Below are 16,529 nucleotides of genomic sequence, written 5' to 3'. Positions count from 1 at the left end.
TGAACAAGCTGTAAGGATAGATTGGGCAGGTTTTGACATATTCTAACTTATGGCCCAGCCATATATCCCCTGTTACTTACTCTTTGAGTTTCTCCTGGGCTGCCTTTTTGCTTTATCAGCCTATCTTCAGGATTTATTTCTCCTGGTTATGGGCTCATGGTCCATCTGCTCTTATGGCAGCCTCGTCCTCTCTGTCTCCTTTCTCCTTCTCCCTCATGTCTTTCCTGAGATCCCTCACTCAACCATCAAGTAATAGCTGTCTCTCTTTACTGCCCAGTTACAGGCTCTAGCCTTTTATTAACCAATTAACTTTAAATTGGGGACCAAGGTTTACACCACAAAGGCTGGCATATATGACAATTTTCTGGTCTGAGGAAAACCAGATCTTGGGGTATAGAATTTAGCACCAGACCAGCCACAAACACCAACTTGCTTCTTAGGTCCATTTGTTTGGAATGTCTTTTCCATCATTTTAGCATGACGTGATGTCTATCTTTGCTGTTAAGGTATATTTCCTGGGTGCACAGAAGGATGAATCCCATTTTCACCTCTATACTCTTAGTCCGTGTCTCTTTATTGGGGAATTGATATGTTGACGTTGAGAGATATCAATGAGTAGTGTTTGTTAATCCTTGCTATTTTGTTGTTGTGGTGTTCGTGTGTGTATGTTTCCTCTCTTTTGATGGTCTAGTCTAGGATTATTCATTTCTTGTGTTTTCTTGGATGTAGTTAACCTCTTTAGGTTGGACTTTTCCTTCTAACACCTTCTGTAGGACTGGATTTATAAATAGATATTGCTTATATTAGGTTTTAAGATGGAATGTTTTATCTTTTCATCTATTGGGACTGAAAGTTTTGCTGGGTATATTAGTCTGAGCTGATATCTATGGTATTTAGAGTCAGTAGAACATTTATTCACACCCCTTTGGGGTTTAGATTCTCTATTGAGAAATCAGATTCCAATAGGTCTGCCTTTATAAGTTACTTGGTTATTTTCCCTTGTAATGTTAAATGTTCTTTCTTTGTTCTGTTCATTTAGTTTTCTATTATGTTGGGAGGAGACTTTCTTTTTGGTACAGTTGATTTGATGCTTTTTATGTTTCTTGTATCTTTTAGACATCTCATTAGGTTAGACAAATGATCTTTTATGTTTTGAAAATATTTTCCGTACCTTTCATCTGGGTTTCTTCTCCTTCCTTTATTCGTTATGTCTTTAGAATTGATCTTTTCATAATGTCCCAGGTTTTCTGGATATATTGTGTCAGGAAATTTTTTAGATTTAAACTTTTTCTTTGACTGTGATATCCATTTCTTCTATGGTGTCTTCAATGCTTGAGAGTTTCTCTTCCATTTTTTTATTTTGTTACTGAGACTTACCTTTGAAGTTTCTGCTCAAATTAGTAAAATTTTTACTTTCAGATTTCCCTAGTATGATATTTCTTTATTAATTGTTTCTATTTTTGGTCTTAAACTGTTATATTCATTTCCTTTAACTATTTGTTTGTGTGTTGATAGATTTTGTTTATTTCCTATTTCAGGATCTTTATCATATTCACAAAGTCTATTTTAAGTTCATTGTTTTGTGCTTCAGTTGTGCTATAATACTCAGAGCTTACTGTTGTAGAGTTCCTGGGCGTTAGTGGAGACATATCGGTCTGGCTGTTATTGATTGTGTTTTTTTGCTACTTTCTAGGCATATAGATTTGGGAATCTTTCTAAATGTAGATATCTGGTCTTTTCTTTGTTGGATAGGTGTTTTATTCCTTGGTTTCTGTTGCACTCTCTGGTTCTTATGGTGGGTGGGTGGGATTCTGGTAGATATGGCCACTAGGGGTAAAATGTATGTCTGGGTATTAGGAGCTGACATTTAGGAATGGGGTTGGGCTAGTAGGAGGGGCCTGAGGAAAGGGAGCACCATGTTCCACCAGGATCTGCTTAGTCCCCTGGGAATGGGGGCAGCGAGTGAGCAGAGGCCAAAGCTTGTGATCTGCTGCAAGGCTGGGGATGAGACTTGGCTTGGGGTTGGAGGCCTGAGAGGTGGAGACATGCAGTTAGCCTAGTTGCTTCCCTGGTCATTCTGAATTTCAGTATTTTAAATATTCCACTAGGTATTTCTGAACACAAATTACACACATATTACTCTACAAATACTTCTATATTGATCTGATATTTATATTAGTTGGTTATTATTAAGATCGGATTTTTATGATAGTAAAGCCACATTTAAAAGGTCAATTTTAAATTTTCTTCTTTATCTAGCACTTTTTCGAAGACCCTGAAGGAAAGATTGAATTACCACAGTCATTGAAAGTGTTTTCCTGGAAACGCCCGCAAGATTTTATATTTAGCCGAGTAAGAATTATTTTCGCTATTGAATGAAATATATATTACCTACTAGGATGGGATATCTTATTGACCAAAGTTTTTAGTCTTCAAGTAATTTACATGTTTTCCCTGTGGTTTATAGCAAAAGTAATTGCCCTTTGGCCTCTAACTCAGAAGCTAATATTTATCAGTGTATTTTAATTCCATTATTGAGGGGACTATGAAGACTCACGATCAACTGCTTTCTGTGTAAGCATGAAGACCTGAGTTCAAGCCCCGAACCTGTTTGAAAAGCCAGATGTGGCAGCATATGCTTATAAACACAGTGCTGGAGATAGGTACACATGCTAATCTCTGGGGCTCACTAGCCAACCAGCCACCTGAATTAGAGATCTTCAGATGAAAAGAAAACCCAGAGTATACAGAGACTGAGGAAGACACAAGAGTTGCCGTCTGGCCTCCACATATACCACTCAAGTGTCGCAGCAGACATACTATACATGGACACAGGCTTGCACACACACACACACACACACACACACACACACACACACACACACACACCAAACAGGAAATTATTGTATTTTTGTCTATAGCCTTGTTTTTTCACTTTCTATCTATCCAAAATACCAGATGATAGCCAAAAATGTTATTCAAAACCATTCACTATTTCTGACTGGTGGATTCTACATCTCAGCATGAAATCACAGGCTGTGAAGGTCTGTTTCCTCTGGAGTTTATTGGAATTAATTTTCCCAACCAAGAGGCTTGCACATGGCTTCCCGTCTTTCAGGGATCCTCCCAGCATCTCCTGAAACTCATCTTCACTTCTAGACTCCACTCTCAGTCACAGGAATCTTGTATTTGTGGAGACAGCTCTGTTTTAAGCAGCTCTCACACACCTCAAGACTTTAGTTGCTCTAGTCTAACATCTTAATAGCCACAATAATTTGAGTATATTTCTTGTCTCTAGGGTTTTAATTATCACTAATGCTTTTTCCCTTGCTGAATTTCTTACTGTTTTCATTGAATGCCTAAAACACCAGTAGGGTAAATTAATTAGTACCAGTCAAATAGTGGTAATGGAGCCCATTCTTTCTGTGCATTTGTAGTCTATTGAGTCTCTGTTGCCATACAAAGTAGTTTTTGTTCTTCTAAGTGTTAGCCTCCATCAGAGCTGGTACTAATGCAGGAAAATGCAATTTAGTCCTTTTACTAATTAGGAAAAAGCTGTATCTGTGTTGAGTGATTTACTAAAACAACAGTGTCTTTTGAATGCTTCCTTGTAAGACATTTCAAATGAGACCATTATGCACAAAACCTGCTTCTAAATCAATTTCAATATCGGGCAACATTGACGTGAATATAAATCCCCACTGACTACATAATGTACTTGAAAGTGATAGATTTTTTAATACTTCTTAATCTGCTCACTGTAAATTAATCATTGATGCCCTAATGACACAAATGGTTTTATAAACTGAATAAATAGGTGTTTTGTGAATGATCTCCACTTTTTAGTAGACCTCAGGTCTAAGCGTTACATTTGTATTAAAAATAAATTCAGTCTTGGCTGATAACCTCTCCGCCCGCATACCTTGTAACAGGTCGTTTGCTCCACACTGCTACCTGTCCTCCACAAAGATTTCTTTCTGGATGTATCATCTTAGAATGGGTGGCACAGAACATCCAGAAGGGAAAAATCTAACTAATAAAAATCTTTAGAATAGGATTTCAAGATTTGTTGTATAGACTCACAGTCAGAATCATTAAATATACTCATGAGTAAGGTTAAAACAATGACAAAATACTTCATAAAACCAAGACTTTTTATGAGGTTTGGTCTATGACATCTCCCTTCTTTCCAACTGTCTCATAAAACTAACTTCTGTTGCTCTTTTTTTAATTGTAACATTTGACCCTTCCCTTTCTTTCTCCAAACACTTCCACATACTCTTACTGATCGCTGTTATAGGCACATATATGCATGTACATGCATGTTTGCATATACATATACATTTTTAAATATAACCTGCTGAGTCTGAATAATGTTACTCCTATGTATGCTTTTCAGTGTAATAGTTTAAGAAAGGTCAGGGTTCTCTTGCCCTGGGAGCCACATTTGCCTGTAAACAGATGACTTCAGTACTCTTGTTGGCAGGCTTTATTTTTTACAATACCAAAAAGGGCCCTGGTTCCCTGCCGAGAAGGGATCTTGATGTGTGCACATGGTTTGATTCCTCTGTAGGAATGGCCTTGTTGATGTTTTAGGAGATCAAAGGTATATAAAAGCCGTGCACCTAGTGTGATATAATTTCAGCCTCTTTGCCTTTAAAGATCCTGCTCTTTCTGGCCACCAAGTTTTCCCAGGCACTAGTCTGTTTTCAGTAGCCTACTAGGGGACTTAATACACTCTTGATTGACTTAATAAAGAGTGGCGGCCTATAACATTCTGGAGTGGATTATATCATTCAGGACTTTGGGCATTAGATAACCAGTTGATGTGCACTTTCCTGGGGAAGATTTTTTTCTCTCATAAAACTGTCTTTTAATAAGTTAGGTTTCTTTTATTTTTTTATTCAAATAAATGTCTTTTTTTTTTAACTTTCAGATTCCTGTAGTTGTGAAAAATGAAATGACGTTTGACTTGTTTTCATCAAATGGACATTTACTCTGCAGTGAGGTAAGTAGGGCTATGGGCCCACTGTCCCCACTGAGGAATGGCTTCTTGGCCAGTCTCCTGGGCAGTCATTGGCATTCACCCTTGTTTGTCTTTGAGTTGTGGTACAATTGAGTGGGGTTTTTTTCCCCAAACTTTTTTGAAGCGTAGCTGTGAATTAAAAATTTCATCTACTTATGTATTTATGGTACACATTTTAGTGATTCAATAAACATACACACAGAATGGACTAACAAATTAAAAGTGTTTGCTTGTATGTTGAGAACATATAAAATCGACCATTTTAGCTTACTTTGTTCTAAAAATTCTTAGCGTTCTCTGAGGCAGTTAGCTGTCCCCCGCCCAACACAGATGTGTGAATGCATGGTATATGTATATGGGTATGTGTGTGTGTGTGTATGTGTATGTGTGTATGTGTGCATGTGTATGTGTGTATGTGTATGTGTGTGTATGTATATGTATATGTGTATGTGTGTGTGTGTATGTGTGTATGTGTATGTGTACATGTGTGTATGTGTGTATGTGTGTATGTGTATATGTGTATATGTGTATATGTGTATATGTATATGTGTATGTGTGTATGTGTATACACATACACACCTGCACACACTCGGCTAACTCAGTCAGTGTAAAGTCAGCATTTTTGGGTCTTTTAATTTATGTATTATGTCATGTCATGAAAACAAAATTAAGACCTGTGATTTTTCTGTAATTCAGAAATCAAAATGATGAATACATTGTATGTGTAATTTATTATCACTCTTGGAAACATATTTTTATCCTATGTCATTATAATGGCAATATCATTTTAAAGTAACCTATTAATACCAGTGACTTTCGTTGCTTTGCATTCAGCTTATGAGGTGGATTATCAGTGAAATCTATGCGGTGTGGAAAATATTCAATGGCGGGATCCTAAGCAATTACTATAAGGGAAATTCAGGAGAGCTTCCTATTCTACCCTGGAAACCCTGGGAACACATATACTCTCTCTGCAAGGCCGCGAAGGGTCACATGCCTTTGTTCAACAGCTACGGGAAGTATGTCGTAAAGCTCTACTGGATGGTAAGTCGTTCATGCTGCTGTGCGTTTGAATTCGTTTGCCCTTCCAGTGAAAATAAGAAACCAGAATAAAAGGCCATATTTAGTCCTCTTAGGCAGTCTCGGAAGTTTTCTAGGAAGGCTAGCCTTCTATGGCAGACTTCTAGGAGTGTGATTGGGCAGCCAGACTAGAGGCGGACTTCAGCAATTTCCAGGGATTTTTCAGTGGCCTCCTCCAAAGAGCACCTCGCAGAGCTGCTGTTCACAGACAAGCACTGAAACTCAGCGAGTTCCACATGGGTTACTTTTGCCATCATTGAGAGATCGGTGGCTACTTGGTTTTGCAGTTGATAGACATGTGCTGTCTCTCAGCCGTAGATGAATTTCTATCGCTTCTAAAGCAACTCCAGCTAGAAGGGCTCTATCCACACTCGCATGTATGTGCGTTAGTACAGAATTTAAGTAAATTCTTTCAGACAAGATGTACTCTCCCCTACCCCTCTTTCTTGTCCCTTTCTAGACACAAACCTCTTATGTTTTTTTTTTTTATTTTGAAAGTTCTTCAGATCTTTCTACACATACTTGTCTGTCCTTTCCTTCAGCCTGCAAAACTTTAGGAAACATGTTCCTAAAAATGCACTTGGCTCCCTCCTGCTGTCAGCATGGTCTGCTGACGATGAGGCTTATTCCTCCATTGCTGGTCCTCCTCTTCGCTCTCTCCCCTCTGCTGTAATTATTTCTTTCCACTGTAGAGCAATTTCATTCTCTGGTCTGATGGGGATTCTTTGTCTTCTGTGCATGGGTCTCTCAGAGCCTCTTTCTTTATGGCTCTTTCTTTATACCTCTTTTCTTTAGAGGTAACACATTTCCTCGGGGCCTCTAATGTTTAAAATTCTGATTTTTTTTAAAACCGCCTTTGGTAATACATGCCTGAATTATCCAAAACTCACGAAGCTAAATCAGGAGATTCTGAAGTTCAGAGTAGGTTCAAGGCTATTGTGGGTAATTTAATGAGATCCTTTCTCAAATAAAAAAGTTAAACTAAAAAGAAAACATTTGTGCATGTGAGGCAAATGGTAGAGTATTTGCCTAACTGTAAAGTTCTGGGTCCAGTCCTTCCAACCCCCAGCACTGTAACATTGAATAATGAGTTGTGATTTTCATAGCAGAGTATTTTTCCTCAGGAAAGTGTGCACAGGTTCAGCCTGGAGTCTCAGATAGCTGTACAGGTTCTTTGACATCGGTCAGATTGCATGCACATTGGGTCACACTGAAGCATAAAGGACAGAGATTGGTCTCCCCTTCCACCTGCCTATGATGGCAGGAAGCAGGGACGCATGGCATCTTTCCGAGTGCCTTCTGATTTCCATATTGCCTTGACTCCCAAGAGGAGAGGAAGAAGTGATTCGCCCATTGCTTCCCACTTGAAGTACAGAATGCTGTGGCCAGCCTCCCTCTGTCTCTGTGCTCGCACGTGCCTCTAATAAGTAGATAACAACATCATAGGAAGAACCATAATATCAACCAACCAGAACCCCCCAGAGCTCCCAGGGACTAAACCACTAACTAAAGAGCACACATGGAGGGACCCAAAGCTCCAGCGGCATATGTAGCAGAGGATGGCCTTGTCGAGCATCAATGGGAGGAGTAGCCCTTGGTCCTGTGAAGGCTGGATGCTCCAGTGTACAGGCATGCCAGGGTGGGGGAGGCAAGAGGGAGTGGGTCGATGGGGGAGCATCCTCACAGAAGCAAGGGGGAATGGGATAGATGACTTTCAGAGGGGGAACTGGGAAAGGGGATAACATTTGAATGTAAATGTAAATAAGAAAAAGAAATGAATAAATAAATAAATAAATTTAAAGAGTTAACACATACACCAAGACCAATAATTTATCCCAGTTGTTATCCATGTATTCATATGAAAAATAATTTTTGTTATTATTTCTCGTTGAGATTTATATCTTCATTCACATATTATCTAATTTAAAGGTTCTAGAACTGTGGGGTACAGCAAAATGCTCGGGTACTTCAGTCTCTGTTTCCCACGCTCTTGCCCCAGCTCTTCCCCGACCACCTGAACCCACCTGGGAGCAGAGGCCGCAGCACTGGTTTGCTGTCTGCTGTGTCAGTTTTGAGAGTGGGTCTCATGCACCGGGTGGCTTTGAACTGTCCTGGTCTCATCTCCCATCTGAGGGAAGGGCTGGTATCAGCCATCAGGCAACACTTACAACCCTGCTGCTCAAATAAATTCTGCATGCTATTTCCATTAATTAAATGCAATGAGCAATGCTTTCAAGATGTAAAACAATGGCAATGGAAAGATCTCTTCCTCAGTTACTGTATCCCCCCCCCGGAAATACTATGTTTAATTTTATAATTTTATATGCTTTTAGCAGACAAATTCAAAGACTGTTAACATGTTCACTATAGAAAATTTGAGTTCTTTGTAATATTAACATATTTAAAGAATCACACTCATGATTCACGTATACTTTTCTTTCTTTCTTTCATTTATTTATTTATTTATTTATTTACTTATTTATTTATTATCTGTCTATCTATTTATCTAACTTTACATCCCAATCATGGCTTTCTTCTTGGTCCCTCACAAACCCGCATCCCTTCCCCTCTGCTCTTCTCCTCTCTTCCCCCATTCTGGCATGTCAAGTTCCTACAGGATTAGGCATTCACTCTCCCACTGAGTCCAGACAAGGCAGCCCAGCTAGGGGAACTGGATCCACAGACAGGCAACAGATCCAGAGAGAACCCCTGCTCCAGTTGTTGGAGGACCCACATGAAGACCAAGCTGCACATTTGTGCAGGGGGCCTAGGTCCAGCCTATGTATGTCCTTTGGTTGGTTCAGTCACTGGGAGTCCCCAAGAGTCCAGGTTAGTTGATTCTGTTGGTCTTCCTGTGTAATCCCTATCCCCTCTCGGTTCCTCAATCCATCTCCAAACTCTTCCACATGACTTCCCAAGTTTTGTCTAATATTTGGCTATGGGTCTGTGGCATTTGTTTCAGTCAGCGTCTGGGTGGAGCCTCTCAGAGGACAGTTATGCTACGCTCCTGTCTGCAAGCATAACACAGTATCATTAATAGTGTCAGGGATTGGTTCTTGCCCAGGGGATGGATCTCAAGTTGATTCCCCCAGTCTCTGCTCCGTCTTGGTCCCTGTACATCTTGTAGACAGGATATATTTGGGGTTGAAGGTTTTGTGGGTGGTATCTTTATCCTTGCACTGGGAGTCCTCCTGGCTACTGGAGGTGGCCCCTTCATTCTCCATGTCTCCTAATGCTAGGAGTCTCGGCTAGAGTTACCCCCGTAGGCTCTCTGGAGCCTCCTTCAACCTCTATCTCTGGCACATAGTAGAGACGCCTCCCCTCCCACGCTGATCTCCATTCTCTGTCCTCCACGCTCCCTATATGTGATCCCCTTGCTCCATGCCCTCTCATCATCCCCTCTCCTACCCAGTTTCTCAGGATGACATTACGCAGAATGACATTTTCTCAGTCTAACCATTTGCATGCAAGTTTCAAGATGCCCTTGATGTTAAGAGCTGAGTTGTATCCCATTGTTATGTAAACAAACCACATTTTCTTCATCCATTCCTCATTTGAGGGGCATCTAGGTTGTTTTCAGTTTTTGGCTACTAAGAATAAAGCTACTTTGAATTAGTTGAACAAGTGTCCTTGTGGTTTAGGGGAGCAACTTTTGGGTATATGCTCAGGTCTTGGGTTAGGACTATTCCCAAATTTCTGAGAAACAGCAAAATTGGTTCAAAATTCTGAACACAGCAATGGAGTTCATCCTACTCCACACCCTCGCCAGCATGTGCTATCACTTGAGTTTTTTTATCTTAACCATTCTGATGGGTATGGGATGGAATCTCAGGTTCATTTTGATTTGTATTTCTGTGCTGACTTAAGGATGTTGAACATATCTTTAAGTGCTTCTTGGCCATTGGAGATTTGTAAGGTTGAGAATTCTCTATTTGGTTGTGTACCCCATTTTTATTCAGGTGATATGGTTTGTTGATTGCTGAGTTCTTTACATATTTTGGATATTACCCTTCTCCCTATTTCAGATGTAGGGCTGTTGAAGATATTTTCCCAATCTAGAGGCTGTTATTTTGTACTTTTGGCAATGTGCTTTGCCTTAGAGAAGCTTTTAAGTTTCACGAGGTCCCATTTATTTTAACATTTATTTAGTTAGTTGAAAAATAAACTTTTTCTTCTTAAACACCATGGTAGCCAGATAGATCATATTATGGGGGGGGGGGGCTTTTCCTTTGTAGCTACAAATCAAGTTTCTCTTCAAAAGGAGCTTCTATCTCCCCAGGATCCACTCCCACTTCACTTCTTCTTCAGAAAAGAGCAGGCTAACTGCTTTAGTGAAGACTTCAAGGACTATAATAAAGAGCTAGGTGGAGAATGGACAGCCATGTCTTATCTCTGATTTTACTGGAATTGTTTAAGTTTCACTCCATTTAATTTGATGTTGCCTATTGGCTTGCTGTATATTGCCTTTATTGTGTCTAGGTATGTGTCTTGTAACCCCAGTCTCTCCAAGACTTTTTAGCGTGAATTGGTGTTGTATTTTATCAAAGGCCTTTTTGTTTAAGTCTAATTAGTGAGGATAGTTAAAAATTCTTTCATAGGAATCCAATTGGCCACTTCATAACATGGTTTGCAATCAAGATGTGAGAGATTTTTTTTAATTGTGACAAAATATGCCAATTTTAACACACTGTTTTAACCAGTTAAGGGTGCAATTAAGTTCCGTTCAGTATTTTCACAGTTTGTGAAAATAGTCACAGCTTTTATTCCCAGATTGTCTCATCACTGGAAGCAGAGACTTTTAACTTAGTGGATGATGGCTACTCATTAGTTCCCATAGCACCACTTGGTGGCCACTTTCTAGCTCCACAAGACCCCTAATTCCATTTCTGTTGCTGTAATTAATTACCTTGACAAAAAGCAACATGGAGGAGAAAGAGTTTATTTGCCTGAGAGTTTTTACAGATTATAGTTTGCCATTGGAGAAAAGTCAAGGCAGGTAATCAAAGCAGTCAGTTACGTCACACCCATACTCAGGAGCTTCACGTGCAGCTAGATTTCTCTATCATAGTTCAGGGTCTAACCTGGGGAATGGTACTATCCACTTTCAGGCTGGACATTTCTACCTCAACCAACTCAATTAAATCAAAGTCTTTCACAGGCCACCTTGATCTGGGGAGCTCCTCACCAAGACCCTCTTTCCAGGTAACTCTAGGTTGTGTGAAGTTGACAGTGAAAGTGAACCACCTCGGCGAGGACGCCATTTTTAAGGTGCTTCACGTGGGTGAGGCACTTGTCTTCTTGTATCTAGCTCATTTCTCTGTGAATTTATTGCAGCTGTTATTTCATTTGAATTTATAAGAGTGGGGATGCTTTTACCCTGTAACTTTAACTCTATCTTGCCCTGTGTCATCTATTGAGGAAGAAAGACAGATACAAGCTACTAAATAATCTAATATTGAATTCCAGGTCCCATAGAAGGAAAATATTTCAAATGTCACATTCTTGTGACTTCCCGCTAGCACAGTGAGTTGCCTTTTCTCCTGGTCCTAGAGTGTTTTGAATATACTACATTTTGTATTGTTTATATATGGGCTTTCCCCCACTAGGTTCTAAGTGTTGAATAGCAATAGCCCTAGCCACCTGTTATGAATACTGTGGGGCATCTTTTACTTGATATAACTACTGAAAATATTTGCTAACGCAAAGATGAATTTATAAGAAATCGAGGCATGTAAGCTAAAACAAAAAATAATAATTTGTGATCATTTGATTCATGCTTTTAATTATAAAATAAAGAGCTTTTAATTTAACATATAATTTTTTGATTAAAGAAAATATTACTTACCCAGGCAATGATCACACATGCTTTTAATCTCAGCACTCGTGAGGCAGTGGCAGGGGAATCTCTATGAGTTTAAGACCAACCTGGTCTACAGAGTGAGTTCCAGGACAGCTTACATAGAAAAACTCTGTCTTAAGAAACTGTGTGTGTGTGTGTGTGTGTGTGTGTGTGTGTGTGTGTGTGTGTATTACTTTACCCTATATTAGATAATTAACTAGGAGCACTCAAAGTACAGAGATTGGAAATATAACATTAGTAAGCATATGTATGTATCAGTAGTAATAATTAAAGTTGTATTTAAAGAATTTAAAATATATTTGTAATGTTAATTTTTTCTATGCAAACTGTATTATGTTCAATCTTACTTTTGGTTAAATCATGTTTTCATTCTGCTATCTACTTCATTATATGCTCATAAACCAACCAAGAGAAGGAACAGTAGTGATATCACTATAGAAGATATGCTATAATAATATATTTCAGAAGCTAAAGTTGTCAATCCAATTAGTTCTGAAACCTGTATCTCAGTTTTCTAACCTATGATGTTAGCATCAGTTCTTTTATTTAATCAGAGGTAAAAGTGAGTGGGGACATGTAGTGATGTCTGATGGGGAGAACCCCACACATCCTTCAATCATTTAATCACACTCATTTGCTTTCTTCTTGTTCTTAGGGCTGCTGGAGGAAGATAACTGTCGATGACTTCCTGCCATTCGATGAAGATAACAATCTACTGCTTCCAGCTACAACCTATGACTTTGAGCTCTGGCCCATGCTACTGTCAAAAGCTATCATTAAGCTGGCAAATGTTGAGTACGTAAAGAGAAATTATCACTTATTTCTGTGAAAATAACAGGGCAAGGACAACGACATCCATGCTGAGAGCCTTTAATAAAATTTATTCAAGGAAGTCTTTCCTTCTACACAGTGTAAAATTTCAAATATAAAAGTTAATATGACCACAGCACAGGTCTAAAGTTTGGTTTAACTGAGTAAAAGACAAAATCCACCCCAAGAAAACACACTCAAAAAACAACCTGCACTCTTTGTTTTCTTACTAGGAGTGCAAAGTGTATCACAGAAAATGTTTCATGTTAATCAGATAAATTGTTTCTTAGGGAAAATATCAAATCGTTTAAATGTTGAATAATCTATACTCAGATCTAATTAATGCTTTTGAATCTGCATTTGCAGCCATGATGTATAAACCTTAAATAGACGTGAGCTCTTAGGAGTATGCCAATGTTCACTTCCGGCTTTTGCTCTCACTGGCCACCAGATACCGTCATGATGAAAACCACTCATCTCATTCAGTGTATTTGCAAACTCTGCTTGTATTTATCTGCCTGTGAGTCTTTTACACCCACCATACAAGGTTGCCATGTCCTAAAGACAAGCCTTTCTCTACTTCATGACAACTCACCGTGAGAACAAAGTTCAGATTCTGAGTTAGATGTGATGGCAACTGTGCATCCTCACACACACAGCACAGGCCCGATCCCAGAATCGCCTGCAATGTGCCATAGCAATGCCAGCTTCCTTAGAGCTTGGCCCCCTTGCTGAGTAGGCCCTGTCAGCCTGCTGTGGAAAGGCCCCTCCCTTCTCTAAGAAGCATTAACAATACCATTCAGATGGCTGGGTTGCATTGTGGAGAGTCCTCTGACTCTGTTTCTTTTTTGAGGATATCACATTGGCAGCCTCCTCCTTAGGTTTCTTGGTTATCCTCAATTCCTCTGGCAATGTGGTTCACTCAGCTTTCAGTCCAACATTTCAATGGTAGTTTTGTGAAAACTTTTGCCCAGATTATTTTTTTCTTTTAGGTAGATAAATATTAAGTATTTCCGCCAGTGACAATTACGTCTGTTTGGCAAAACTAAGGAGAATGCTCTTGGTGTCACTAAGGGTTGGAGCTGCCAGGCTGGCAAAGCCTTGAATAGATGACCTGGATAGCTGCAGCAGCTTTTCAGTGGTTGTAAAGCCATGGTTCAGTGAATTCATTAAGAATGTGACTAATAGAGTTATTCTTTTAAAATAAACATAGACAGCTCAAAAAGAAAAGACTAATTAAAGTATAGTATATTTTTAAAAAGATTTCTAGTAGAACCTGTCTTACTTAACATCATGTATATTTTTTCTATGAATTCACTGCAGATTGGATTTTATATGTGAGTGTGCCATTCAACAGACAAACCTAATGCTTTGTGGTGATTTACAGCCCCATGTGAAGTATGGAGAGAAGAGAGCATCATTCCTATGAGGCTTGCAAAAACACTTATAAAATGAAACTGCCAGAGGTGTTTAGGGGATACAGTGAACCATACACTGGATTTATGTTGTCTTTGAGAAATGTAGAAGCATCAGAATTCATAATCCATTAAATAAGCCAGTGCAAACAGTGGGCTACATCCCTGACAGGCTACGAATTCTTTCTGAAGGAAAAGATGTGTCTTGGTCAGTCAGTCAGCAGTGACAACAGCAAGTCTGGCTCAGGGTAGACTATGCCTCCACTCTGGGGTGGAGTAGGTTATATTTCTCTTCGTTGACTAATTAATGTACATGCAAACATACTAACCAGCCAAGGAAAGCACACAAAGGCAGAAGGACCAGTGCAGTGTGTGGTGTCTGGTTAATGGCAACTTCTGATTTTATGTCACAATGCCGGGGCTACTCTTTCACAGAATAGACAGATATTCCTGTCAGTTTCACTAAGGATTCCTCATGCACTTCTTGAGTTGCCATACAAGAGACTGAATGCACAGCCTTGTGGGCATCTCAATGTAGCCTATACAGTTGGAATGGTAAAACTATTCCACTTTGAAAAGAACAGAGTCGCACAGATTATATAAACAAGTTAACAGTAAGTTGTACTATGAGTATGTTTTATGTTTAGGAATCAATAGAAATTTTAGAGCTTCCAAAGACATAGTTCCTAAAATGTGCCCCCCTTGTCAAAAGAAACAACCAAAATTATACCTTCATGCTTTCAAAATACATTTGAAGGTTTGATACTGGGTCAACTCAGGCACTTGTAACAAACAAAAGCATCGAGCTTGTGAGATAACATTCCCTTACACTGTGATGTGCAGCTTCTAGGATATACTGATTACTATGATGCTCTTTATTTATTGCTATATGTTTCCAAATGTTGGTAACTGTAATATCATGTATTCTTTTTTTCCCCCCAGCATCCATGTAGCACACAGGAGAGAGCTGGGAGAACTCACAGTAATCCACGCTCTTACTGGGTGGTTACCTGAAGTCATCCCTCTTCAGTAGGTTTTACAAAAAATATATTCATTCATCTATTTTATCTATCTATCTATCTATCCATCCATATCTATCTATCTATCTATCTATCTATCTATCTATCTATCTATCTATCTATCTATCTCTCGGATACAGGGAGTGGTTTGCCAAGGTATACATGTGAAAGTCAGAAGACAATGTGCTGGTCCCAGGGATCAAATTCAGATCAGCAGGAGTAGCAACAATCACCACTTACATGCTTGTCTATCTCATCAACCTTTTTCACTATATTTAAATATTAAGTTGCTTATATTATTTTTTCTTTCCAACATTTTTCTAAGATGTTCTTTAAGATTGGTTTTAAAATGGTCATGTTTTACAAAATATTTGGGAGCACAGCATTTTATAGTATCCTTTAAACTGCCTTGTGAGTTTGAGGGTCAGTTACTCTTCCTTACATAGCAGAAGAATACACTAGATTCCTTGTTAAATTAAGGACAGGCTAATAATAAAACAGGCAATCAAGCAAAATCTGTTTCTCCTTATCAATCTGCAAGATTTATGCCCCCAGCACACAGAAGGCAAGTCTCCCATGTGGTACAGACCAACCTTTCTCCAATTAGGGTTCTTGCAGCACAGCTCAACATGCCAATGAGTCACAGATGCTGGAGTTGGAAGTGCACGATGACTGTACAGCCCTACTCTGTGGGGCATCCTCACATGCACCAGACGAGCCTGATCCCATACCTTCTCACAGGGACGCAGCAACTCCATTCTCCACTGAGCTCATCCTAATGCCTTAGCAAACACGATCGGTTCTGTGCTCAAAGCTCAGCCCCCCTTTTCTGTAGAAAGCATAGCTTTTTGACAGATATATTTCATACATATTGGGAGACATCCAATTACTTAAATAGCTAGTTCTAAACCTAAGCCTGTACATCGTCTTCAGGAAAGAACAGTGCATTGTTAGAGAAGAGGCAAAACAAAGGAAAAAGACTTTGATTGCTGTAGGTGGCAGAAGACAAGAATGCATCCTTGCTTGAGAGGACAAACTAATGCAGTTTGCTGTGTAGGTCATTCTGATGTGATTTGGAGACCCATTCAGGCCATAGTTGTCTTCAACTGTCATTCTTTGCTGTGCTTAATAGTGACTCTGAGTAACTGTCAGAGAGTATGTCCTCAATCCGTGTATGTGAGCTGAGTTAGTAGTTTGAAAAGTATTTTCAAAGTCTTTCTAAAAAAAAAATGGTAACAATTCTTCAGGCTCTTCAAGCAGAAGCAGTATTTGCCCCATCCCTGAAACTGATGTTCACACTAACTTCAAAGGATTAGTTA

At 39.3% G+C, this 16,529-nt stretch overlaps 1 protein-coding gene across 10 annotated transcripts in view; it reads left to right on the top strand.

Annotated features, from left to right (window-relative positions):
• Positions 1–16,529, top strand: part of Adgb (androglobin) — a 143,770-nt gene that overhangs the window by 33,058 nt on the left and 94,183 nt on the right. For 9 of the 10 annotated variants that reach the window (XM_063280793.1, XM_063280794.1, XM_039098478.2 and 6 more), the window contains 5 exons: positions 2,260–2,352; positions 4,937–5,008; positions 5,861–6,070; positions 12,622–12,761; positions 15,134–15,220. In XM_063280793.1, coding sequence (XP_063136863.1) covers positions 2,260–2,352; positions 4,937–5,008; positions 5,861–6,070; positions 12,622–12,761; positions 15,134–15,220 — 602 coding nt within the window. The remainder of the gene's footprint in view (positions 1–2,259; positions 2,353–4,936; positions 5,009–5,860; positions 6,071–12,621; positions 12,762–15,133; positions 15,221–16,529) is intronic. The other variant, XM_039098492.2, reaches the window with a different exon arrangement.

The sequence above is a fragment of the Rattus norvegicus genome, chromosome 1 (assembly GCF_036323735.1).
Source record: "Rattus norvegicus strain BN/NHsdMcwi chromosome 1, GRCr8, whole genome shotgun sequence".
Taxonomy (NCBI): domain Eukaryota; kingdom Metazoa; phylum Chordata; class Mammalia; order Rodentia; family Muridae; genus Rattus; species Rattus norvegicus.
The sequence above is the reverse complement of the archived record's forward strand: the minus strand, read 5'-3'. Positions and strand labels throughout refer to the sequence as shown.